Here is a 27,725-nt window from a genome sequence, read left to right on the forward strand (position 1 = left end):
GGTACATAAATAAATTTATATTTTCTAATTATAAGGACAAAGTCTAATCAATTTCCTAACTGTTTTCTTTTTATATTATGCTTCATGTATTTTTTACGACATTTATGTCCCAGGTCAATTATATCTAACTTTTTTGTAATTTATATAAAAATAAATTTTGTTCATAGAGTCTTGTACAGCTGATGATTGTATTAACTACGATGGCCGAGGAGGGACAATCAACAAACAAAATTAAAAAATCAAAACGAAATGAAAAATTCAAAAAACAAAATAAGAAAATAAAAACTAAATAAAAAAATAAAAACTAAATAAAAAAAGAAGAAAATAAATAAAAAATAAAAAGAAGAAAATAAATAAAAAGAAAAAAAGAAAACGAAAATGAAAAATCAGCAAATAAAAAAACATAGAAAATAGAATCAAATATGATGAAATGCGGATTGTTGTTTAACGTGAGTAGAAGAAAGTGAATTTTCTTGTTCATCTTGTACATCTAGAATGTTCTGTGAAGGGTTGTGGGACGCCAAGAAGAAATGCAAATCTATTCTGTTATGATTGTGGTACTCCTTTTCGCTCAACGAATAGAGACGAGGAGGGAGAAAAAGATGAGCAATCCCTCCTAACGAGATACGTTAACAATGGCCATACACGCAAGGCAATAATTCGCCTACTTGAACGTCATGGAATAAGATACTCTGTTAGAACGCTTAAAAGGAGATTAAAAACATATAGCCTAACACTAGATCGCCTTTTTCGGCTTCTTCGAGGAACACGCAGGCGCGCATGCGCAAAATAACTTTTTAACTTTTGCTTCGTTTTTTTTATCTTGTTTTTTCTTTTTTTAATGTTGTTTCTCTTTTTTTATTTTGTTTTTTTTTATTTTTTTTTATCCTTTTTTTATTTTGTTTTTATTTTTTTATTTTGTTTTTATCTTTTTATTTTGTCTTTCCCAGACAGTCGAGGTGGTGGTCGCCGCAATTGTATAATCTGAGGTCAGAGGATTCGAGAAGAGCTGTTTCAACAATTTCGAGAAGTCAGGGATGTTATATACACGGTGGAGGTGATTTCCGACTATTTTTTGAGACGTTGAAAAGTGATTTAGTATTATAGTATTCAAGTATGCCAATGACTTATAAAATCGTCATGCCGTATTTCTCTTTATTTGCCAAAGTTTTTTCAAAAGGCTTTTTGTATTTGCCAGAAAATGAAATAATTCAAAAAAAGTCCAGACATGAAAATTTAATTTTGGCTAATAAAATTCCAAAGTGATAAAATAAGCGAAGAAAAGACATTGAATAATTTTTAACCCCATTTGATCAAGAAAGTTTCTGTGACAATAGAGAAAACATTTTTCATAATAACTTGTCATCTGGCAAAATAGGTCAAAAGTGTTCTTAATCATAAATCGTCATTTGACAATAGAGTTAAAAATCAAATGTGAAAATATGACTTAAAATTATGCCATCTGGCAAAGAAATCAAAAATCATAATGACAAAAAAGTTTTTCTAAAAATAAAGCGCAGCAAACAGAAAGAGTCTATGAATAAAGCCGTGGCACTTGAAGGGCTAGAAAAGAAAATAATTTTTACTACTTCTTGCTGATGTACGTGAAACGTTCAAGCAAAAGTAATAATTGCCTTTGTTTCTTTTTGGCGTAGGTTTGAAGCAAGTTAAAGTGTTGTAACAATAAACTTAAATTATCAAACTTTTTAAAATACAACGAATTTACGTTGATATACACACTTCATGGTTGTCTTCTCACTGATAAACACTTCGAAAAATACTTCACTTATATACACGTATTCAAGTAATGTTACATTTGTCACGCTTGATGACATGTGGCTTTCCCTATCTACTTCGTGTTATACAAAGCGTAACAAGCGACGACTTACACATTTCGTGTGGCTTTCCTCAATTTCCTTATCTACCTTCAAGGATTGCCTTATCACTGATTTATTAAAAGTATTGTTTTAAGTATTGTTTTTATCGTGCAAACTTAGATAATACACGTTTTTTTTTTATAAGGAACCTTAACTTTGCTCTGAGCCTGGAGTTCCTTATTTTTACAGAGAATTTAAGCCTCAAAGTTCCTTATCGAGCTCCTTATTTACATAGCTGCTAAGTTTGGATAACCATCTCTTACTGTTCCTTAAAACATGTTTTCTTATTCTCAGCCTGAGCAGTTCCTAAACAATTCCTTATTTTTTGGACCATTTTCAGCCTCGAGTTCCTTATAAACGTGTTCCTTATATAAAAAAAACGTGTAAGAGACAAAGAGAATACCGTACACTTTTTTGTTCCCATACTTTCAAGCAACAGTGTGAATACATCCCTGGTCGGAGGTTTGGCAATTAAGGCCGAAAGGAGCATAAATCAACATTTTACAGAGAGATTCCCTGATAGTTCCTTACTAGTCCGGGAGCCAAATCCTATATCTCCTTAAATAAGCACTTTTGCTTAACCCAAGATTCTACAGGATAAACTACCGGGTGCGCCACAAAAAAGTTTCTCTTTTTGAAACTAATTTTCTCGAAATCTAAAACTTTTAAAAGAGCCATTCCTATTATTTTTTTTTCTAATCCTAATTTGATTGGAAAGAAGAAAGATAATTTAAATTTTGATGGGTCATTTATTAAATTCAATTCATTAGATCAAAAGTTATGCTCAATTGAATGAAAAAATTACTTTCGGAAAGTGCTTTAAAACGTTAAAAATCGACCCATCAAATTAAACAGAAGTATAATTACATGATACATCAGTACTTTCGTTTCAGTCATTAAAAATGATAATTAGCTGTCTAAATGACCTTTTGTTATATAAAGGAAGGTTGAATTTCAATGAAAGGAAGAAAATTCGTCGAAAAAAAGGCCAAAAAATCTGGTAAATTTCATAAAAATACATCAAATATGGGTTTCGAGGTAGATCCAATCCAGCCTTACCTAGACTTTATCCAGTCGAGAAACAAAAATCTGAGGAAAATTTCGGTAAAAGTAAATCAAATTGATTTTGATGAAGATTTTAAACCCTTTCAACCCTTCAGTTTCAAAATTTATGTGTTTAGTTACTGAATAGATTTTTGCGAAAAATTATTTTTGGGGGTTTACCTGGGGCAAAATAGGGGAAATTCGGGTATTTTCACTGAATTTTGACACTCTATAAGACTGGGACCTACCAAAACAACTTTTAATGAGGCACAAACTTTATGTTATGATAAAATTTGATGCGATACACCAGAAAAATTTCTTGTCAACTGTATTTAGTTTCATTTTTGACGCTTCACGGGGTAAAAATGCCCATTTTATTGAATTTTTACATAATTTGAGCAATTTTCATGGCTTATCTCGCCTAAAATATCTTCGAAAATAGTTTTAGCTTGATCTTTGTCTAATATACTCTGGAAAATTACAATTCTGACTTGAAACTATTACATTCAGAGTGCAACTGGACAAACCAGGGGGTAAAATTGTCCCTTTTGGTGGATTTTTATAAATTTCTATTGATTTTTGGGCCCATTTGACCCATAAAAAAGTATTAAGGTGTACAAAGGGTTGCGAGCTGACGGGGGTGCCGCCCGACTTTCGAACTTTGGACCCTTACCGGGACTAAAAAGGAGAAAACAAAGGAAAATTTTGGGAATTTTACAACCCTTAGCGGGACTAATTTGACCAATTTTGACCAAATCTCGATGTTTCAGGGGGTAAAAAGTTGAAATTTTCCTATTTTTCCGATCCTTACTGGGACTGAAATTTGATTTTCTGATTTTTCCGACCCTTAGCGGGACTTTGGAAGTCCAAAAAAGGTACCCTTAAGGGCGGCACATACCGTACCCTCCATTTGCCTAAGTACCTCCCGGGTGTGAAAGTTATTCATAAAAGATGTCTCGTAACAATTAATATGACAAACTTTGATAAACATTGCAAATTTAGTGAAACACACACAAGAACTTTCTTTCTATAGAAGTGGTACGACTCGATCATAAAAGATGTCTCGTAACAATTAATATGACAAACTTTGATAAACACAAGAGATTCTGAAAAGATTTCTAATTTGAAAGGAGCATTCCACGAGATATTTAATCCTTGATTTAATCGATGATAACAAAAAAGAGTAATCAGAATCGAATTCCCATATCAACTTAGTACTACTTACTTAAACCCAGAAGTAAACTTCATCTGCTAGGACAGACAGGTAAGACAAAGAGATAATAATTTCACTTGTCAACTTTCTCTGATTTTGAATCTTCGTTTTCAACTATTTTTGTCCTTATTCGTAACGCAGGTAACTTTTTCGTATAAGAACAAATAAATATTTGTTGATACTTGGCTGTTCTTGTGTTTCACAACTTATTCTAACTATCATCTTATTTTTAGGGACAATTAATTTTTTTACCAAATTTTCTCTTCCTTGACCATTATTTTTTCAACTCTAGACACAGTTTTGTTCTTTAATTGCTCTCATTTTTGGCATTTTCGAACCGCGTTATTCTTATAAAATTTGTTCTCATAAACAAAGAGTGTTTTCATGACAGAGGCAATTTTTACGATATATTAAAAGCATATATTTACATGAATCTATATTTTGATGATGAATTTTATCAAAGCCATGTTTTGATATCGGCGTTGCTTGGGAACTACTGTACTATGTCAATTTTGATTTCTTTTACCGAAATTGTAATATTTGAAAATCATTACGATCAAAATTTAAGATTTTCAGTTACACAATTTTTTGTTATAACAAGATCAAGAATGGTGTTTTTTCATTACATCATGGATATTCCTAACTTTTTTGGGGGAAAATCACCAAATATCAAAATAATCTTATATTACGGTATTCTTAGCTATTAGGATTCAAACTCAACCTATATTTAACCTGATTTAAAAAATGTAATACACATACCTGAAGCAAAAAATAGTTATTAGTCTTACTGGAGGGGGATAGTTGGCGATAAATACAGTTAAAAGTGCTCTAAAAATGGAATTCTAAGGTTCAGTTGCCAAATTCAATGATGGTAATTTTCTAAACGTAATTCTTAAATCTTTGGCCAATTTCATCATAAATATTTTTGTATAGTATGTTCTTATAAAAAGAAAGCGCGTGTATATAAAGGTATTCTTAATTTCTTGTTGTTTTTTGCTGGAGTTTCGTCATGTTTACAGGATGGTTAAGACTACACATTTTTGTAAGAACACTCGAAATTTTGGAAGCCTTCGGGTATTTTTAACTTTGAAGCAATAATTCTAGGTGAAAAATAATTGTATCTAAAATCAGCAGGTTTCAGTTTTCAAAATACCGCTGTACTAAAAGTAAAATTTTTAACACCTATAGGTAGATATTCATGTTTTTCATTTTTCAAAATCTTTAAATTATTTCATTTTATTACACGTTTTTTTTTTTATAAGAACGTCAAAAATTTTCGAAGCCTTCGGATGTTCTTAGTTTTTTGGATTTGAAGCCTAAAAATGTTCTTAAAATGTTCTTATTTTCAGCATTTTTTGAGCATTTTGGTGTAATTTCTTAAGAAAATGCATGTTTTTAAGTCTCCAAAGCCTTAGAATGTTCTTAGAATGTTCTTAAATTTTTGGGCCTCGAAGCCTTATGTTCTTATATAGTTTGTTCTTATAAAAAAAAAAACGTGTATACTTTTTAAGGGCAGAAACTTTGGCGGGCAGAAACGAAAAATAAACTTTCCTACTCAGTTTTACACTGTTTGCTGAATTTTTGCGTGTTTAATGAGTTTTTGTTACCAAAAATGGTAAATTTTATATGAATTCGCGAAAGTTCTATCTGTGAAATTTCGGCTAAAACCATAATTCGCGAAACTTAAATTCGCTAAATTTCGCGACTTTTTGACTTCGCGAAACTTTCTGTCCATTGAATTATTTTTTGAACTGAAGCATTCGTTGAAAAATGACAAGCAAAACAAATATTATAGTGCACACTTAAAGTGAACGGACTTTAATAGGATTGCTAAATGGACTCTGATGCTTTCACCCTACACGTTTTTTTTTTATAAGAACAAACTATATAAGAACATAAAGCTTCGAGGCCCAAAAATTTAAGAACATTATAAGAACATTATAAGGCTTTGGAGACTTAAAAACATGCATTTTCTTAAGAAATTACATCAAAATGCTCAAAAAATGCTGAAAATAAGAACATTTTAAGAACATCTTTAGGCTTCAAATCCAAAAAACTAAGAACATCCGAAGGCTTCGAAATTTTTTGACGTTCTTATAAAAAAAAAACGTGTATGCTAAAATAAATGAAATTTTTGACACCTAAAATTTTCAATTGAGCATGATGACATTTTCAGTTTTAGCTCACTTTGGGCATGATGAGTGACGTCATCAAAAAAAATTTTTGTCAAAAGTTACCTTATATGACAAGATTCTTGTGTACCAACTAGATCAAAAGTTAAGGGGTTGCACAGGAAAAGCCCACTCTTATCTCCCTCCCAGTTCTGAACCGCCCCAAAAAGCCTAGTATGAATAAGGTTAATTTGAGTGTAGAAATTAACAAAATAATTTGCAGAAAGTTAGGTGCATTCATTTTGCAGAAAATTAAAAAAAATAGCAACAAGGATAAAAGTTGATCAAATAAGCACATAAAAAACTAAAAAACAAAGTTTATTAAAAATCAGTTTGAAAAATTATTTTCATTTACAGTTTTCGTTTTTTTTCGTTTTTGTTGGGTGACCAAGAACGTCGAAGTTAATAAAATCTGTTGTATGGATTTCTTTGTTCTGGTTCGGTCTTGTATTTGCCATCAAACAAACAGGCGTTCCATTTCTCGTTGAACAATAATCCTTTTGGACAAGCGATGCATCCGACAGTTGCTCCATGCCAACAAGCGACGTATTGATGTGGGTTGTTGGGGTCAGCAATGTTTCCATTGAAGTGTGGTCCACGGTGTGGGCATTTGTCTGGACATTCGAATGTGGTGGCTGGTTCCCATGCTTCGGTGGTGACGCATTTATCTGAAAAGGGAGAGAATATGTAGAAATGTGATACATAACCAAAGATTTGGCTGATATTTTTTTCTTGATAAAGCTAGATTTCAGAATAAGATTTGAGTATTTTCCATCTCTTTAAAAAAGTAAATAAATATTTGATGAAAACGAGATTGAGGAGATTCTCACCATGTTTACTGTAAAGACATTGATTGCATGTTTCGCTGAATTCCAAAGAGAGAGGAAAGCATGGTTGACAGTAGGCTAATCCGTTGGAGCATTGGACAAAGTAGTTACGTCTGTATTGACCATAGTAGTAGTATTCGAAGTTTCCGTCAGCTTTTCCTTTGCACAAAGAGTCTGGGCATGGGACAGCTGGCGGTGTTGTTCCAGTCACTTTGGTGACTTCCAAAGCATGTGATGCTAAATGGTCGAAACAGAAAAGATTTAAAGAAAATAAATTAGGCTGATCACATGGATAGACTTTTGTTTTGATATTTCAGCTCACATTTAAAAAAATTGTTAACTTACCAGCGATGATAGCAAGGAGGATGAAAACCTTCATGGTTAATTTCTTTTCGTTCTCTTAATAGACAACTTCTTTGAAAGTCTTGGAAGATGACTGATGCTCTTCCAACCTTTTCTGCTCTATTTATACCTCCTTCGAGTTGAGGATTTTCAAAATGCAAAAGGGTTTTGAGAAATCCATAAACAGAAGAAACAATATAGAGGATGTTATGTAAGACGATGAGAAATCTGTGTTTTTTGTAATATCCTTTTCATTGCAATATTCTTCTCAAAAAGAAAACAAACTAGGATTTTTATTGAGGGGATTATCATCCTGAAATAATTACACAGACAATTCATCGTTGATGGAAATAGATATCTAACCAGCTCAGATCAGATTACATTAAACACCGCAAGCGCAAGTGATTAAAATACCTCTATTATTAGAAGATTAGACGAGGTAAAACGGTGTAAACGGTCGAAATATATTGGAGTATCTGGGTATTTCGTCGTTCTCAGACTTTTAAAGGGGGCCCCCAGCGGTTTGTGTGAATGCGTGAATGGGCATTTTCGGTTGCGTGAATGCGTGAAAATTGAAAAAAAAATGCGTGAATGCGTGAATTGAAGAGACTTGCGTGAACGTGAAAATCCACTTTTTGACTGCATGAATCTGGGCTATTTTGTGCGTGAATACGTGAATTTTCCCTTTTTCCACTGATTGTGTGCAGTGTTCCCAATTTTCCAATGTTTCCACGATTTTTCCCGAAAATTTTCCAATTTTCTGAAAAATTGAGTTATTGCGTGAAACTCGAAGAAAATTTGCGTGAATGCGTGAATTTCGAAAAATCGTTCGTTCTCTTTAAGTCCTTTAAAGCTCGAACAAAAATGATATTCTGAAAGACCTAGTGTCTAATGCTTAAAAGTCTGATGTTCAAACTCTGAATTTCAGAGGTAAGTTAGCACTTCAAAATTATTTGTTCTGGTTTCAAACTTTTGCAGGGAATTCCTCTTTTTGTCAATATGATTTGTCTGGATATCAAGATCAACTTATTCAAAAGAGATTCCAGCTAACATCACAAAAAAACAGGCCAAAACCCAAAGCCTTTGAAAATAATGTTAAGCAACTTATAATCTGGGTCAAAATATATATCGAGAATTTTGGTTATTTCATCGTTTTTAGAAATATAAAGTTCGGGCGATAAAGTCGCTTTTGGGCTATTTGTTACATGTAATCGAATATTTCAATTTTGGAGGGTTTTATAGACTTTTCTGAGCCTTATTGGACAATTGTTAAACTTTTGGATACTCAGGTCCTACTCATATCCTAAGGTCCCAGGGCGTTAAGTCTAGCGGTAAAACTCTACCTATCCAACTACCGATGAAGCGTAAAACTCTACCCATCCAACTACCGATGAAGCGTAAAACTCTACCCATCCAACTACCGATGAAGCGTAAAACTCTACCCATCCAACTACCGATGAAGCGTGAAATGCTGAACAAAAAGTTAAACCATCCAACCTAAGTTAGAGCGCTTCCAAATCATTTGTGGCTATATAGACTTCGTGGAGATTTCCCTTTTTTCTCAAATATTGTGACCTTGATTATAGATGCTACGACGTTGCGTCATTTTGACTGGGTAGTTTTCCAAAATTTATTTATTGTTTCTACTCTCGGGTACCTAATAGCCGCCCCCCCCCGCTAATTAATTTTTCGAAAGTTTTCCACCCAGGACATTCTTATTCCAACCTCCCCGCTTATTAATTTTTGGGAAAATGTTTTTGAAAGTTCCCTTTTTGTCTTAATTCTGCTGTATTAGCCTCCTTTTCAAACATTTTCCACCCAGGACATTTTTATTCCAATCCCCCCCCCCCCTTATTAAATTTTGAGATTTTTTCCAACCCCCCTGCTTATTCCAAACCCCCCGGCTATTAGGTACCCGAGAGTACCAAGAAATCTCACACCAAGTTTTGAAAAATTGTATCAATCGAAAAGAAGAAATCTTTAGATTCATTCCACGATGAGAAATGGGAGCAAGAAATAGATTTTCACTTCCAGTGCCTTGGGGCAACGGAACCAGTGCTCAATTATTGGTAGTGTTGAAAATACGAAAAAAAATCGTTTTCTTGGAATGGGAATTGAGTTTGTTAAAAAGTTAAAAAAAATCCGTTGAGAAAAAGAATCGGAAAACATATGAAGGAAAGTCCCAAGTAAAATTAGTATCTAAAATAGTAATTTTTTTGGAGGACATAGACATTTTAAGGTAAAGCATTGCGGACCTTGGTGAATAAAAATTTGATAAAAATAGTCCAAGTAGTTTCCGAGAAAAGCCCAAAATGAAAATGGGCTCTTCCAAAAGTTTTCGTGCATGGGGGTGGAGGATATAGGGAATATATATAGGATATAATAGTGAAAGAAATATCTACAAAATTTGCCTTGTCCGGGGGGGGGGGGTAAACTTACAATGTTTGGGGTAATTTTTCTCTGCTTGGGGTCAACTGATGCATGTCCAAGGGGGGTAAGACCTGATGTACTGTAAGGGGGAGTCAAAAGTCAAAAGCCCTATCTTCGAAACAAATCCATTAGATAAAATGCACTGGATTGTTAAAGAGTAAAGATTATTTTAAATTACAATGGCATGATTTCTAAGCAATGTGGGTTGATAATCCGATGTCAATATTCGTTCTCCAACACTAATTATGTCTTGAAAAAATAAATCATCTTTTCAAATAATTGAAAATGTTTGCAGCAATTTGTTTACATCCGGAATAATAATTACCAAACTTCAAGAAGGAATTACAGAGGATTCAACCAACGAAATACAACGAAACAAAATACTGTCGTGACTAAACCTTCAAACAGAAAAGAGAGTTTTAGTTAAGCTTGCTGCAAACTCTACCCCAGGGGGGGGTACTAGGGTTGCGAACTGACGGGGGGGGCGCCCAACTTTCGAACTTTGGACCTTTACCGGGACTAAAAAGAAGAAAACAAAGGAAAATTTTGGGAATTTTACGACCCTTAGCGGGACAAATTTGACCAATTTTGACCTAATTTCGACCTTTCAGGGGGTAGAAAGTTGAAATTTTCTTATTTTTCCGACCCTTAGTGGGACTGAAATTTGATTTTCTGATTTTTCCGACCCTTAGCGGGACTTTGGAAATTCAAAAAAGGTACCGTTAAGGGCGGCACATACCGTACCCTCCATTTGCTTAAGTACCCCCCCTCCCGGGAAACTCTACCACTGTACTAGTAGCTACTTAAATTTAAACCGTAGTCATCCAGTCAACTTCTAACCACTAGATTTTAAAAGAGGTCTTAAAACGATCTTGAAAATGGTCTAAAATGCCTAATAGTCAAGCTGCTAACAAGCAATAAAAAAGTTAAAAGCAATCACAGCTGGAACAGGTTTGAATAACTCCTAAGAAAAGTGACTAACTGAATAGGAATTTGAGTGACATTAACATTAGCTTGGTGGAAAATATTCTAAGTGAACACGAGTTTGCGTTTTGTTAGTGCAAATTTGGAACATCAATATCTTTTGCTGAGTCAGCACATTTTACAATATTTTAGCTGATCCAACAAACCTTTAAACCCAAATATCTCGTGATCTTGCTGTCGAAATCCTATAAACCATATCGTTTTTTATAATAACATCGAAATTTTTTGAGGTCTTCGGATGTTCTTAACTTTTTGAGATTAAGCCTAAAAATGTTCTTAACATGTTCTTATTTTTACTATTTTGTGAGTATTTAACTCGTTTTCCTGAGAAATCGGGTGTTTTAGAGTCCAAAAGCCTTAAAATGTTCTTAACTTGTTCTTAACATTTTGGCCATCGAAGCCTTGTGTTCTTATATAGTTTGTTCTTATAAAAAACGTGGATCGTTGTCCGAAAACGGCAGTTGGTACGTTTCAAGGCCTATCTTTTGAGACCGGTTACAAAATATAGATTTTATTGAGAAATTGATGGATGACGTCACAAGGAAATATGGTGGATTATTGGTCGCTTCGGACCAAACTTCAATTACACACTTTTTTCACGGTCAAAACCTAATTCTACGTGACTAATCTTTCGCTTGACTTTTAACCTTCCTCCATCCTCCGGATTCGAGCCAAGCAGAAGATCTCCTACTTTACTGTATACAGCCGACGTAGTAGAACAAAACTTTTTAGGACTTTTATTAACGAAAAATGAATACAGGCAAAAATATATTAAATCACACAACTAATTAACTGGCTTTAGTTGCACGAAATAAGGATCGATCCAGTCAAAAATTAAAAAAAAATTAAAAAATTCTTTCTTTAGCTGTTGTAAGGGATGCCCGGGAAAAATATTCAATTGTTTTCAAGTTGAGAACATCGGTTATATTAGTTCGTATACACATATAGCTTTACAAAATGCATCTTGAAAGACCTGCACCAGATGAGAATAAATTAAAAGCGAACCCACGTGCTTCTCGAGAAGAGCTGAGAGGGTAACGAAGATAATTAGACGCATATCACTTTCGTATCTCGTTAAGCTTGTTTTGATCTATGGCTATGTGTGTTTAAACGTATACCACATTCATATTTCGTTAACTTTGTTTTGATGTACAACAACTCTGTGTGTTTAAGCTTCTACTATTGAAACAGATTTCCATAAGGATCAATCGGATTCACAAAGAATTGTCCGTGTAATTATTTATCAGGATGATAATCCCCTCAATAAAAATCCTAGTTTGTTTTCTTTTTGAGAAGAATATTGCAATGAAAAGGATATTACAAAAAAACAGATTTCTCATCGTCTTACATAACATCCTGTGTATTGTTGCTTCTGTTTATGGGTTTCACAAAACCCTTTTGCATTTTGAAAATCCTCAACTCGAAGGAGGTATAAATAGAGCAGAAAAGGTTGGAAGAGCATCAGTCATCTTCCAAGACTTTCAAAGAAGTTGTTGATTGAGAAAACGAAAAGAAATTCACCATGAAGGTTTTCATCCTCCTTGCTATCATCGCTGGTAAGTTAACAATTCTTTTAAATGTGAGCTGAAATATCAAAACAATAGTCTATCCATGTGATCAGCCTAATTTATTTTCTTTAAATCTTTTCTGTTTCGACCTTTTAGCATCACATGCTTTGGAAGTCACCAAAGTGACTGGAACAACACCACCAGCTGTCCCATGCCCAGACTCTTTGTGCAAAGGAAAAGCTGATGGAAACTTCGAATACTACTACTATGGTCAATACAGACGCAACTACTTTGTCCAATGCTCCAACGGATTAGCTTACTGTCAACCATGCTTTCCTCTCTCTTTGGAATTCAGCCAAACATGCAATCAATGTCTTTACAGTAAACATGGTGAGAATCTTCTCAATCCCCTTTTCATCAAATATTTATCTTTTTTTTAAAGAGATAGCAAATACTCAAATCTTATTCTGAAATCTAGCTTTATCAAGAAAGAAATATCAGCCAAATCTTTGATTATACATCACATTTCTACATGTTCTTTCCTTTTTCAGATAAATGCGTCACCACAGAAGCATGGGAACCAGCAACCACATTCGAATGTCCAGACAAATGCCCACACCGTGGACCACACTTCAATGGAAACATTGCTGACCCCAACAACCCACATCAATATGTTGCTTGTTGGCATGGAGCAACTGTCGGATGCATCGCTTGTCCAAAAGGATTATTGTTCAACGAGAAATGGAACGCCTGTTTGTTCGATGGCAAATACAAGACCGAACCAGAACAAAGAAATCCCTACAACAGATTTTATTAACTTCGACCTGCTTGGTCACCCAACTAAAACGAGAAAAACGAAAACTGAAAATGAAAATATTTTTTACCGATTTTTAAGCACTTTTTATCATTTTATTTTGAATAAGGTTTTTGTATCACTAATGTTTTGATTGGAAAGAAAAACATACTTACTATCTTAAAGCACTGTTGAATTTGATTAATGAGAATAATTGGAAAAGGTACCGAGAAAATGATCTCATTGTTTTTAATGGTAATTATTAATTTTATTGGAAATTAAAATTTTTAAAAATGGTGCTAAAATTCAAAAATCTAAAAATTAAATTCTAATATGAGTGAATTTATGGAATAAATAGTTTTTTGAAAATATTTACAGAATTATGGGTGAATTAAAATCACTATTGAAAATTCATGTTAAAAACAATAAATTGAAAAAAATATATATGAGAAAAATGTTAAACCAATGAACGTATAAAACACTCTGAGAATTGTTACAGGAGCACCATCTTTCTTGCAAGAATTGATTGTGACTGTGGACTACCATTTTACGCTGGTTCTAATTGAGCGCCGACCCTTAACATGTCAAATCTCAATTATTCCACTTTTAGCCCGATCCCTCACGCCGGGCCCTTATTACACCAGCAACAAAAAAATAACGCCAACAAGGATGGGCGTAAAAAGCACCGATAAGGTATATCACAGATTCATTTAGTAGTTACAAAGTCACGTGACTTATGGTCTCTCACCAGAGATTGAAAAATCATAATGACAGAATAAAAAAATATTTCTCTCTTACCAATCACGGTCAGTAGGTTTCAAATAGTCCAAACCAAAATACTCGAAAATATCTTTCTCACTTGAGATAGAAATCGATGTACCTTTGTTCACTTTCTCACCCTGAAGCGGGAATAGAAGTAGCTTTTTAATTGTCAAATCGAATGCAAAAGTTTCCAAAGGTCTCGCTAAGGGTTGATAATAATATGGATAAAACCACCACTTTTCGCCACTTCATTTTGTTTGAGTCCTGAGTGGTTTTAATTTAGCTTCAACTAATCACTGCCGACGATGCTGATATGTTGAAATCATTTTCCTTTGACAATTCAATTTTTGTGTCTTTTGGAATATAGAATCAAAATAGAGGAAAGAAATTTTGACGGAAAGGAAAATTAGGATTCACCCAAAATCCACCAAATGGAGTTCCCGAAAAATTCAATTTTTCCCACAAGCCTCCAACTAAATTTCCGCCGAATTTAAATCATTGTTTTCATTCCCTAATTATATGTGTTTTAAAAGATTCCTTCATCTGCCAAATCAAATTTCCCCAGAATTAAAATTTTCAAGTTGCAAAAACTTCCTACCTTAACGTATGAAAATCCTGGGGGGTACTAGCGTTGGCGGATGAGGGATATGTGCGGACGGGAGCTCCAAACACCCTTAGAGAGGCAAAATTTTTAGTGAAATTTTTTTCTCTCAAAATAATAAAAATGTCCAAATATCGTGAATTTTCCGACCCTTAGAGGGACTTCTTTTAAATTTTCTGATTTTTGTAATCCATAGAAAGACTTTGGAAGGTGAAAAAACCGACCCTTATCGTCCGCACAATAAGTAACAATTTTTTCCTAAGAACCCATCCCCCTTTTTAAAATTATCATATGCAGGTGGAAAAAGTTCGAGACTTACCCCAACCCGGATCACATCTTTACGCAGGGCGTGTTCTGATAGTGACATATTCTGAAAGAAAAATATTTTACTTTATCCCGCATCAATAAAGATTCTCGCAATTTCATTGGCCAAAATAAGTCACATGGAGGCGGGATATAAACCATATCTTGTTTCACTACTCTGCGCCTTTTCTCGCGAAAAGTGAATGAATTCGTTGCATTGTTTCGAACTCTTAGCGCTCTTAGGATCTTATGGATCTTATAGGTACTCGTAATCTTTGAGCAAATTCTGATACTCCGTACTTACCCGCTTTAAATGCCATGGCTCCCACAGATATCTGTAAAGCCCGAAGGGCTAGATAGGCAACTTTAAGCTTTCTCCAGCAAAAAAAAGTGAAGCAAAAATTTGACTTTTTAAATTTCGTGCCGATGGATAGGATCTAGCATTTTAATTGTTTTCGGAGCGCGAGATAAAAAAAAGTAGGCGGCAAACGCTATTTCACATCTCTCAAACCGGTGAAATTGCATATTTTAGTCACGTGACTCTGGTAGGAAATCCTTCCAAAGACGAGCTTCACTTTTTGACCAAGGCCGCAAATCTAGCCCTTCGGGCTTTACAGATCTGTGATGGTTCCATAAAAGAATCAGCCCATGTTGGCAATCATCCCTTTAGAGCAGAGCGTGGTGTGTTGTATTTTTAAATGTTTTGATTTATAAAGTAAACCAGACTTTCTCTCTAAATAGCAGAAATGGATGATCTGTTATAAGATCGTGGTATCAGTGAATTAGTCTTTGTTTGAAAATGAAGTGTTTACCTTCTTCTTGGCGAGTAGTCGAATGGATCTATTGAAATGGGCGGATCCAGTGAAATGCATAAGCGCTAATGGCCATTCATTAAAAGGTGCAACAATAAAGTCAATGCGTCGAAACTGAAAAAGTTAAAAAGGAAACATCATGCAGACGATGTTTTTAAAGTGACCCTAAAGTTAATTTTTTAAACCATCTTTAATTAAAAGGTTTTTTAGAAGAATTGGAATTATTCACACGCTGAAACAGATTCTTTTGACAAATCATAATTTTTGTGAAATGCTTTAAACTTGAATTGTGAAGCAGTTCCATAGTTCCATTAGACTAGTAAACTACTCGTTGAAAACAGACCCATATACAAAAAATCAAGCTCCAAATAAAAAGAATCGAAGGGGTGAAGTTGTGTCTCTTTTCTGAATTTCAACGACTAGAAGCTACTTCCCTCATAAAACGTTGTTTAATTTTACAACTCTTTTTAGGTTTTTGAGAATCCATCCAACTTTTTTGACTAAATGATATTTCATAGTAATATTAAACATGGGAACATATAAGTAAATGAGCATTTCTAAAAATGCAATAAACAGAAAGAAAAATAAATGCAATCCCGCACGGGTCAGACATACAGAAATCTGTATGTCTCTCCTTACGATTTTAGGTGAAGAAAAAAAGGCGTTGGAAGTAGCGTCTAGTCGGTTATTTTTCTTTTCTCTCACGCGCGCTGAATATTTAATTAGTGTTTACATTATTTGATTGACAATTTTATTATAAGTAATAACCGAGTAGTTTACTAGTCTATAGTTCCATATGTCATTACTATTGAGAAAGGCTGAAGAGATGAGAGGCGATGAGAGGAGATAGTGAAGTACCTTTGCATTTTCACGAGGTAATCTACAAACTCCCATATACTTTCTTTGTTCTTCGCTATTCACACAGATTAAGTCGTCTGTAATCAGATTTGTTTCCTTAAGCTTCTCTAGAACTGCCCGAAGGAAAGATTTTCTCAGTTCGTCATTTGGATGTGAAAACAGGACATCAATGTCGCCGCAATGTGATCGACCACGCCTGTAAGAACCACAGATCTCCATGTGAATGCCTGGTAAGACATCCTCTGCAATCTTTCTGATCTACAAAATGGAGAAATCTATTGAAATACAATATAATTTGAAAAACATTTTAGCGAATGAAGGGTCGAATAAAGATTAAGAGTTTAGAATAAGAAAAACTCTACTTTTAAAAACAAAATTATCATTGCACAAAAGAATTTCCCGAGAGACCGATTTTATATTAAGAAATGGCTGTTCCAGACACAATTAACCCTAAGTGTATTTATCCAGCCTTATTTTCACTGATATTCAGCACCCTTGAGAGCCCCATTTCAAAACTGAGTTTTTCCAGGATTTTTCAGTTCTAGTGCATTTGGGAGATAAAAAAAGGCCAAAAATCGAAAAGTTTTACATGTTGTTCAATTTCAGTAACTTCTTCTCTTGGCATTTTCTGATTGATGTCATCGTAATGTTTGATGCCAATCTTCTGTTGAAATGTCAGGTCAGCATTTTTCTCTAAATCTTCGAGTGACTCAAAGCCCTGAAAAGGAGTAATAAAAATTTAATTATAAAATTCTCGGTGAAAGGATTATAAAATAACTAATTATCTTTACTACATTGAATCGTCCCAATTTCATTTTCTACTAAAGTCTGTCTCGAAATAATTTGCAGCTGGAGAAAAAAATGGCTGTAACGATAGAATTCGAATCAAGTTGCGATTTTGTGCTCGTTAAAAAGATATTCGTGAGTGGAATATTATCAAGTAAAAAAGTTGAGAAAAAAAGGAAAATGAAAATGAAAAAAGAAAAAATCAACTTTTTGTAGAAATGTGGTATAATTACTATTTTCACAGGAGTGACTCTTCAATCTTAGAACATCATCAATGTGAAAAAATTTTTCAAAAATATTCATTCAATCAAAAGATATCAAACAAAGTTTATTGCTGGTTGATCGACAAAAGGCTGTTTTTTTGTCGTTTTTTTACCAGTTTTTACTATTTTATAGAGTCAACCAGCAATAAACTTTCTTTGATATCTTTTGATTGAATGAATATTTTTGAACTTTTTTTTGACAGTGATGATGATTGAAGAATCACTCCTGTGAAAATGGTAATTATAACACATTTCTACAAAAAGTTGATTTTTTTCTTCTTCATTTTTCATTTTCATTTTCCTTTTTTTTCTCAATTTTTTTACTTGATAATATGCTACTCACGAATATCTTTTTAACGAGCACAAAATCGCAACTTGATTCGAATTCTATCAAAAGTTACAGCCATTTTTTTCTCCAGCTGCAAATTATTTCGAGACAGACTTTAAACCTATTTAAAAATATTTTGAGAACCTTTTGGTTATCCAATCTGCAGTGGTAGCTGGTGCAGGTCACATTCATTTTGGTAGTACCAGTGAAAAGACTGACCAGAAGTTTTTATCTAAAACTGTATATTCAACCTTGACAATAAGAGGATATCATCAAAGTGTAAAAATATATCCTTGGTATAGCTATCTTAATGGTTACCTGGGCCGCCCATGTGGCGGCGGCAGAGGGTCCAGCACCCCAAACAGCAGCAAATTTATTGATCAATTCACTTTTCTCATCGATATGGTCCAACCTCCTCAAATGGCCTGTTTCTATGATTTCCCAAATCTTTTCGGCAAGACGGCCACCGACGAATGGCAAACTTTTTACCTCCTGAAAGAAATGGACAAAAGAATTTTTCGTCTTATGCCGTTTAAAAGCATCTAAAGGCATCAGGATTTGTTAACACAATTTTAATTGAAAATAAATTTCTAATAAAGTTTCTATTCGCTAATTGCCCAATCGCATCCAATGATTATAAACCAGGTAAACGAATGGTCAAAACAAATACATACTTCAAAAGAAGATAATGATTTGGAATAGTTTTTGATTGAGTTGATGGCTTTCTTGTAACCCATCGCTCTCCATTTGTCTTTGCTGTTTTCATATGTCTTTTGAAGTACCTGAAAAGATGAAATAGGCCGTGGCCAGTGGATTGTTATTGTTTCAAAAATAAAGAAAAAATTCAAAATGTCTGGGACCAACTTTTTGATATGGCAAAATTATAGCAATTTTTTACCACAAAAACGCCCGTAACTTTTGATCTAGAAAAGTTGAGACTTTGATATAATACATTTTTTTTGCTCAGTTGGAAGAGCTCTATCGCGTGGTATAGGTATTTTTTGATTTTGAAGACCTCCCCCAAAATTATGAATTTTCAGGGCTTACAATTTTGCATAAAAACGCAAAAAATCGCAAATTACGCAAAAACTGCGGGTTTTCAAGCTTGGTAACATTCAAATTCCGAATCAGCACCCTCAAATTGACCAAAATCAATTCTAAAAGCTTGGTCACGGACATTTTGAAAAAAAGTGAAACGTTTTGATGGCACTGGCCATGGCCTAAAACAATAAAACATAGATTTTCCGTTCAATAGTTTGAATTTCTTACATCTGACATTCGCCTAAGAGGTGCAAATTCTTAAGTAAGGTAGAGAGGGATATGTCTGGCCAAAGAAAAGTTTTCCATTCTCTTTTTGTATTTTGAAGCTTCAAGTAAAATACAAGTTTTTATGTCTTAAACCCTTTCTTAGACAAGAAAACTCAAGAAAATAAACCTACCTCCAACTTCTCAGTGATATGTTTGTTATGGTTGACTTTTTGATTTGTTGATGAAGATGGCTTCGCACATACCCAGGTCCCTTTCTGAAAGAAAATGGAAAAAGTAGTATCAACGGAAGAAGAATCTTTACCACATTAATCAATATCTGTTTGTCCTGTTTTGCCTAATACTTAATCATTGTAGATAAGAATGTCTTGATTATTAATTATTCGACTAATGTTGATGTTTCAGGGGCATCATTAAAATTAAAAAATCTAATCCAAAAGAGTCCAAAAATGAATTATGTTGTACTGTATTGAGCTGCCATTACGGTCATCTTACCGGCAGCTCACTTTTGACTTTGGTGAAATCTTTCTTTGAATCTGAAGGTGAAGTTCTTTCTTCTTCTTCATCAGGAGAAGAATCCAGGTCTTTGCGATTCCTCAGTGCTAACAATTCCTCATAACTGGTTCTAGGTTTTAGTACAACTCCTGAAGATGAGCTACTTCCTGGTAGGGCTCTCACTGTCAGATCTTCTTCATCCTTTGTATTGAGAGAATCATTTCCTTGCTTTGAAGGATCTCTTTTCTCGTTATTTCTATCCACAAATTTTTCATAAGGTTTCAAATTTTCAAGCTTCCCTGAGACCAATGATGCACTCAGCCAATCAACACTTACTATATGGATGTCATCTTTAATTTGTTTACGTTTGAGAATTTTAAAAAGTCTCTCTAGTTTCATATCCTTTGATACCAATAAATATTCAATGTCAGTATCCAGTGATTTGGAAACGGCAGCTCCATGCTTTTTAAGCTGATCTGTGAAAATATTGCATCTTGTTTTTCCTAATCCCTGCTCGATTATACAAACGTTAAGTCCTCCAAAGACTTGCTTCTTGGTCAAAGGATTTGATAGTTCTGTCTTCTGCTTCTTTGAAGGTGGCTGAGAAGCCATTGTTGTGATTTCTATTACATCTTTGTTAGAAAAAAACCTTCTTTAGTGACTAAAATTCAAAGAAAAAGTAATAATTTTTGTTAAAAAACACACATGATTATCACAACGAAGGCAAATGTTTAGTTTCAATGCGTCAATTTTTCTTTTGTTTTGAGCCATTTCGCCAAAATTCCGAAATTTGAAATGAAATCTTCTCATTACCGAGATTTCAACATACCTTAATAAGGCTGAATAAGGAAGAAATTTTGACGGAAAGAAAATTTGGCGGATTTGGCCAGAATCCGCCAAATTAAGTTCCCGCCAAAATTTCTTTTTTCCGCCATCCGCCAAATTAAATTCCCGCCAAATTAAATTCCCGCCAAATTTAGTTTTTTCGTCCATTTGCAAAATTAAATTCCATCTAAAAAACTTTTTTGGATATCTGCCAAATTAAATTCCTGCCAAAGTTTCTTCCTTTAAGGTATATTGGAAAGATACTTTCGAGTAAATGGAAAGCCTGTATCAACTTTTAAAATCCTTAACACTTTGACCGTTCAAAAAAACTTAACGTATCTCAAAGAATCATACTTTCAATAAATGCAAACAAGAATGCGAGAAGAAAAATACCTGCAACTTTAAGGCATTGATTTCTTCAGGATTTAAGTATAAAAGTTACAATAATACTTGAAAAATATAATCACTAATCATCATTTTGGTCAAACCCTGCAATACTATCAACTAATTGTTTCACCATAAATGATATTTGCTCATCGTCCATGAACTCTGAACTCACAATTGCATTCGCTATAGCAATAGTGTCAATAATCCCTTTTGAATTGATCCAAACTCGCCCATTCATGCCTACTGCTATCTCAAATTTGAAATGTTTCCCAAGAAGGCTTAAAACCTTACTTTCAGGCATTTTTAACAGTTGTCGACAAAGTCCCAATGAAACATTGAACATGTAACCTTCTTTGAGTTCTCCTAAGGGACTTTGTTTCACATTCTCCTCTTTACATGTTATCTCAGGCTCCATATCTTTATTTGCAATTGTAAGTTTAGCGAAAACAATGTCATTCATTTTTAAGTTTGGTTTGTGCCTCTTTGTAGCCCCTTCAAAGTCTGTATTTATTAAATTGGCTGGTTGGCTTGTACCAATGTCAACTTTATAGCTTTCTCCACCACGAGAAATAATCATACCAATCACCGTATCATTTCTACCAGCTACATATCTCTTTTGATTTGTATCAATCCAAACACTAAATGGTTTTTCCTTCACTCGAAAAACACCTGCTTTATAAGCTAATACCTCTTTTCCATCAGGGCGAAGACCAGGGCCAAATTTGATATTACCATCTGAAATGAGTGCAAGTTTATCCATTGTGATAATCACATCTCCTGGCAAGTAAATTCTCCCAGTCAGAGCCTCAAGTCCTTCCATAACTGTTTTTTATTAACAAGAAATGTCTAATATCTAAAATTTAAAAGGTAACAAACAACATGCTTAATGGACCTACCTGATACAGGTAGTCGGAAACATGCTTAATGAAAATTAAAATGTTTGAGCGGAAAAGATAACAACATAGTATAGAGATTTGCAAGCTTGAAAAAATGATGCAACTTGTTTCACGTTGGTTTTCCGATGTTTTAAAAAAATACCAAAGCAGTTGAGATAAATGCTCATTTTCCCTAAAAATTCCAAACAGGCAATTTTGGGGCCAAATTTGCCCAAATAATAATTATTTCGAAAATCGTGCTTCATCAGAAATTAAAAATTATTATTTTACATCATTGTGCAAACAATCAGGAAAAAATACCAAGGCAATCACGAGAAATGCTCAATATCCCTAGAAATGATAAAAGGGAATTTCCCCAAATAAGAAAACCCGATTTTCACAGCCCAAAAATTTTTTCCAGCTTCAGACACACCAAAAATTTCTCAAAAATCAGGCTCCATCACATTTTGGGTATTGCCACCTTCCATCATTGTGCAAAAAGTCAGAAACAACTAATTAGTACACTGTAGGGGGGAAATTCTTTTTTTTTTTAGGTCGCTTGATTTTTTGGGACGAGATGGAGTTTTTACAAGCTCTTATTTGATTTGGTTGGTCGTTAACCAGTAAGAAAACAATTTTGTTACTTTTTCTAAAGAACGCATCATTTTTATTACTTCAGATGACCAATTATTAAACTATCTTATAAAAACTCCATCTCATCTGGATTTTTTTAGTCATGGCACTACATTTTTGGAAAGCTAAGGGGTAGGGATATCAAAATAACTTGGGTGCCAAATTTTTTTTTGGACACTTTGGTGTGATTTTCTGACAAATATATGACGGTCTCAGACAAAGATCATAGGGTGAAAAATTAATGAAAATTAGCTATGATATAAATATATTGAGCTTATGTTTCAAAACTACCTTTCTCTGCCTTTCTCTGCCTTTCTCTGACATTACCCACCCCAGGGGGGTACCAAGTTGTAGTACATGTTTTTTTTTTTATAAGCATAACGCTTATAAGCATATGAAGGCTCAGATTTGCAGATTTCCTAAGCATAACATAAGCATATACGCTAGCCTGAAATATTTTTCAAGTAGCCAATCTCTTTCTATTCAAAAAGGTTTGCAAGTGGTCAAGTAAAAAAATACATTCCGCGACTAGCCACATTCCACTGCTAAAAAATTTAAATGCTTTTTGAATCGAATATTAACAAAATTTTAAAGATTTTACTAAAAAATTTGGTTGGGTAAATCAAAAGCATATAATTCTTAAGCATATAATAAGCATATTCTATGTCTGGATGCTTTGAAAGCTTAAGCATACTCGAGCCTGACCAAGGGGCGTACACTTGCTTATAAAAAAAAAACATGTACTGGACCAGTGCCGAAAGCTGTAATTTCTTGTTTTTTGAAATTTATCTGAGACCACCACCACTTAGTACGCTGGTACTAAGTTGAATACGCTGGTACTAAGTTGAATTTACCCCTTAAAATAGGTATACCACCTCTTAGTACCCGGTACAATCTTGATATCACCATTGAGAAATGACTCACCAACATTAAGTACCCTGTACTAAGTTGATTTCCCCCCTCAAAATAGGGATACCACCCTTTAATTCTTAGTAATTTACTTCATGGTCTTTGGTTTCTGGTACTTTCTGGCACACCACCTCCTTTAAATTTTCTAAAAAACTTTACAACACCGTATAAAAAAATATACCACACCACCCTTAATATCTAAGGAAAAATTCCTGTCAAGTTAGGTCAAGTCAAATATCATTTTCAAGCCAATTTTTTTTTTAATCAAAAGAAATAAAGTTTCAAATAAAAACATATGTATAACAAGCTTGTCAAAGAAATCAAAAGTAATAGCTAGGAGAAAAGCTAAAAATAGTTTTAAAACTGTTCATCCAAAGATAAAAATGTAACAACCATCTCAAGAAAATCCTTAGAACTTATAAAGTATACTATTGAATTAAAATCACTTCTGGCCCTGCTTGAAGTTTCAAATTTGATCAAAAAGCTTTCTCTTCGACTCATTTTCTTGCATTTTCTTACAAATTGGTGAAATTAAAGAAAGTAAAGAAACATTTTTTGTGATTTTGCAGGACTTTGCTAGATTTTGAGTACTAGATACTAACTTGATGCCTCATATTTGGTATTGAGACCACCATTTAGTCCCTTGATACAAAATTGCAAATTTTTTTTTCAATTAGGACCACCACTTAGTACCATGTGCCGGCACTGGCCCCCACAACTTAGTACCGACCCCCCCCCTGCCCACCCAACAAGATTGAACACGGACCTCAACTCTACCCTTATTGATAACATATATCACAACAATGTCTCTGGGGAATTTATTAGTGGGAATCTCATCTCCCATGTATCAGACCACCTACTAAAATTTCTTGATTCTTCACACAGTAAAATCTAAACCAAAATATAAAAAAATACTTAGAAGGAGTTTCAAAGATTTGATGAGACCTTGTGAGAACCAATCTTGATGAAAAACTTAAAACTATGAACAATCCATCATAATATGTATGATTCTTTCACAATACACTTTCTATTCTCTTTGACATGCACTTTCCTATCAAGCCCTTATCGTGGAAAGAAAACAAACGTTTACGCAAGCCATGGATGACTGACTCCATCCTAAATATAAGCTCAAAAAAAGAAGAACTCTGAACTATCTACATCCAGACCGGAGACAGAGAAATCTACAAAGATTATTAGCTACTCAGAAATACTATCAACAAAGACATCAGAAAGAGCCCATCAATACAGCACCAAAAACAGGGTTGCGATCAACCTGCACCTTTAGGTGAAAAGTTCAAGGGTTAATGCTGTTAAGCCCATCATTACAGCACCAAAAACAGGGTTGCGATCAACCTGCACCTTTAGGTGAAAAGTTCAAGGGTTAATGCTGTTAAGCCCATCATTACAGCACCAAAAACAGGGTTGCGATCAACCTGCACCTTTAGGTGAAAAGTTCACAGACAATATGGTCGCCAGTCATCCTATATTACTCAAACAACTGCAGACACCTATCCCATGTTTAAAATGTGGTCACTTGAATGTAAATGGTCTTTTCCACAAACTCGAAGATGTGAGAATTCTTTTAAGAGAAAGTAAATTTGACTTATTTGCAATCACAGAGACTCACTTAAACGAAACTGAGCATGATGATGATGATCTAAAAATTGACAATTATCTCAGAAAAGCTAAAAACAGTTGGGGTGGTGTCCTCGTCTATTACAAAAGAGACCTTGTGGTAGATGAAATTGAAGTTGATACAAAGATCGAGTCGATTTGGATAGAAGGAACTATTAACTCTCAAAAATACCTTCTGGGTTGTATTTATCGCCCTCCCAAAATGAAAAAGTTTCTTCAAAGTTTTACACTAATTCTGAACCGTTTTAACCATCGATCAAATATATTTCTTCTTGGTGACTTCAACATCGACATGTCCGAAGATAACAATAAACTAACGAAAGACTTTAACCAAGTTCTTGCTGAACATTCTTTGACGAACGTTATAATGAAATTTACTCGAATCACTGCAACCTCAAAGACACTTATTGATCTGGCCATTACATCGAACCCAGATAAAGTTTTGAAAAAAGGAACATATGCAATGGGGCTTTCTGATCATGACCTCATTTATTTCTTATTGAATCTACGGCGTATAAGTTCACCACCAAAATTGATTTCTGTTAGAAATTACAAGGACATTGATAACGCGAAACTTAACAAGGACCTGGAAACCTGTCCATGGCATATTATTTCTATGTTTGACGACCCAGATGACTCGTTATGGTGTTGGGAACATCTTTTTAAAAACGTCCTCTCCTCTCACATTACAACTAGGAAAGTGAGAGTTCGAAACAACAATCAACCCTGGATGAATGGGGATGTACGTAAAGCTATAAATGACCGCTTCAAGCTATTAAATAAAGCAAGACAAACCCCACGAAATTCCAAAGAATGGAAGGACTACAAAAAAGCCAAAAACAAATGCACCAACTTGATAAGAACCACTAAAGCAAATTACTGGAGAGAGAAATTTGTGACATGCGAGTCCTCAAAATCATTCTGGTCACTTGTGAAAAAATTCAAAGGGAAATCAAATAGCCGACACATTGGTCCCTTAAAAAATGAAAATGATACCATTGTTACTGATGACACTGATAAAGCAAAAACAATGAATAAATTTTTTGCTAATATTGGAAAACAACTTGCGACACCTCCACAGACTGACGAATATGGATCTTTGAACTCGTACATTTATCGAGTGACCCCTACTATATCTACAATCCAATTCTCAAAAGAACTTCTTCAAAAATCGTTCAAAGCTGCTGTAAAAATTGGTAAAGCCGGGGGTCCTGATAACATCACCGCTAAGGACCTATCTTTGAACCCGAAAGCCTCAGTTGAGGGTTTACAGTACGTTGTCAAATGTAGTTTATCGTCTGGTACTTTTCCAACTCAATGGAAAACTTCTAAAGTATCTGCAGTCTTCAAGAAAGGCTCTAAATCGGATTGTTCAAATTACAGGCCGATATCATTACTCTCAATCCCAAGTAAAATTGTTGAACATCTTGTCTGCTCACAATTAACTGACCATCTCAGGGAGCATTGTCTCGAATCCGAACACCAGTGGGGCTTTAGACCAAATCGATCGACCGATGACATCCTACTCTATATGACCGAGAAGTGGAGAAAAGCCATTGACTCCCGTCAATCAGTTGGTACCCTGTTCATAGATTTTCGAAAAGCATTTGATAGCGTATCCCACCCAATTCTACTAAAAAAGCTAAGCGCTTCAGGGGTATCAGGTGACTTTTTAACCTATCTTGAGAGTTATTTGTCGAATCGTAAGCAATTCACTGTTATCAATGGAGTCAACTCAGATTGTGCTGATGTGGAATTTGGAGTACCGCAAGGGTCACTTATCGGCCCACCGTGCTTTTCAGTTAATGTTAACGACATGAGTGAAAGCATTGATTGTGATCTAGATCAGTTAGCCGACGACTCAACAGCGTACACATCAGATCCACATAGCGATATTGTCATCAAAAACCTTCAAAGAAGTGCCCATCAACTTGAATCGTTTGCCAAGAAGAACTCGTTAACCATCCACCCTGACAAATGCAAAGTTATGCTTATGTCTAAAAATCGCTTTGTTGGTCCTCTTCAAAATATAACTATTTGTCATAAAAATGTTGAGATAATAAACTCAACAAAATGTCTTGGAGTTACAATCGATGACGAATTGAAATGGGATGTTCATGCTCAAAAAATTACTAAAATGTTTGGTGTTAAAGTCAAGAAGCTATACCAAATGAGAGGGATGCCAAAGTCTACCCTTTCAACCATCTATTTTCAAGGAATATTACCATCCGTCCTGTATGCTATTTTGATTTGGGGAAATTGTTCCGATGCTTTACTATCAAGCATTGAAAAAGTTCATATAAGAGCTGCCCGCTTCGTTCAGCGGATAAAGAAATCAGTCCCAGATATCTATGTTCTGTCACAGGCCAAATGGAAGGAAATTATTTATTATTATAAGAAGAGCATTGCGTGTAAAGTGTACAAAATATACAACGGTCTCAGCTCACCACTTTTATCGGAACTTATCAGCAAATCAAATACACGTGGAAATAGAAAATCTTCAAAAATTGACCAGGTAAAATTCACCTTTGTTGATTATAAACGATCATTTATGTACAGAGCAGCTATTGTTTGGAATAACATTCCCAGCTCAATACGAGAAATAAAAACTTACAAAGCTTTTACAAAAGCCTTGAATAAATCTGATTGTTTGGATAAAATTAATTTTAATATGACGGGTCGTGCACTATTATATAAAGATTATGTTTATTACTAAATTACATTTACTGAATATATATTTTTTTTCTTAGCAAATTTTTAGCTTATTATTACCTAGAGTTTATTTATGTACTTTTATA

The 27,725-nt window shown here is 34.3% G+C and overlaps 4 protein-coding genes across 4 annotated transcripts; 1 reads left to right on the forward strand and 3 right to left on the reverse strand.

The window, feature by feature from the left end:
- Window positions 1–6,449: 6,449 nt before the first annotated feature.
- LOC136814864 (uncharacterized) lies at window positions 6,450–7,721 on the reverse strand. The gene is made up of 3 exons (XM_067071289.1): window positions 7,478–7,721; window positions 7,136–7,369; window positions 6,450–6,973 (listed from the first exon to the last, which is right to left on the reverse strand). Exons 1-3 carry the CDS (start codon window positions 7,509–7,511, stop codon window positions 6,708–6,710), a joined length of 534 nt encoding a protein of 177 aa, XP_066927390.1. The 5' UTR covers window positions 7,512–7,721; the 3' UTR covers window positions 6,450–6,707.
- Window positions 7,722–12,327: 4,606 nt separating this feature from the next.
- Window positions 12,328–13,313, forward strand: LOC136814865 (uncharacterized). Its single transcript, XM_067071290.1, has 3 exons — window positions 12,328–12,444; window positions 12,553–12,786; window positions 12,948–13,313. The coding sequence occupies exons 1-3, from the start codon at window positions 12,411–12,413 to the stop codon at window positions 13,211–13,213; spliced, it is 534 nt and encodes a 177-aa protein (XP_066927391.1). The 5' UTR covers window positions 12,328–12,410; the 3' UTR covers window positions 13,214–13,313.
- Window positions 13,314–13,428: 115 nt separating this feature from the next.
- On the reverse strand, window positions 13,429–20,328 carry LOC136814866 (DNA polymerase lambda-like). Its single transcript, XM_067071291.1, has 9 exons — window positions 19,664–20,328; window positions 19,342–19,425; window positions 18,577–18,684; window positions 18,221–18,394; window positions 17,115–17,243; window positions 16,526–16,783; window positions 15,668–15,781; window positions 14,872–14,922; window positions 13,429–14,088 (listed from the first exon to the last, which is right to left on the reverse strand). Exons 1-9 carry the CDS (start codon window positions 20,273–20,275, stop codon window positions 13,984–13,986), a joined length of 1,635 nt encoding a protein of 544 aa, XP_066927392.1. The 5' UTR covers window positions 20,276–20,328; the 3' UTR covers window positions 13,429–13,983.
- A 554-nt stretch (window positions 20,329–20,882) lies between these two features.
- LOC136814868 (putative exosome complex component rrp40) lies at window positions 20,883–21,758 on the reverse strand. Its single transcript, XM_067071293.1, has one exon. It carries the CDS (start codon window positions 21,693–21,695, stop codon window positions 20,955–20,957), a length of 741 nt encoding a protein of 246 aa, XP_066927394.1. The 5' UTR covers window positions 21,696–21,758; the 3' UTR covers window positions 20,883–20,954.
- Window positions 21,759–27,725: the final 5,967 nt, after the last annotated feature.

The sequence above is a fragment of the Clytia hemisphaerica genome, unplaced genomic scaffold, assembly GCF_902728285.1.
Source record: "Clytia hemisphaerica strain Z4C2 unplaced genomic scaffold, Clytia hemisphaerica genome assembly, whole genome shotgun sequence".
NCBI lineage: Eukaryota > Metazoa > Cnidaria > Hydrozoa > Leptothecata > Clytiidae > Clytia > Clytia hemisphaerica.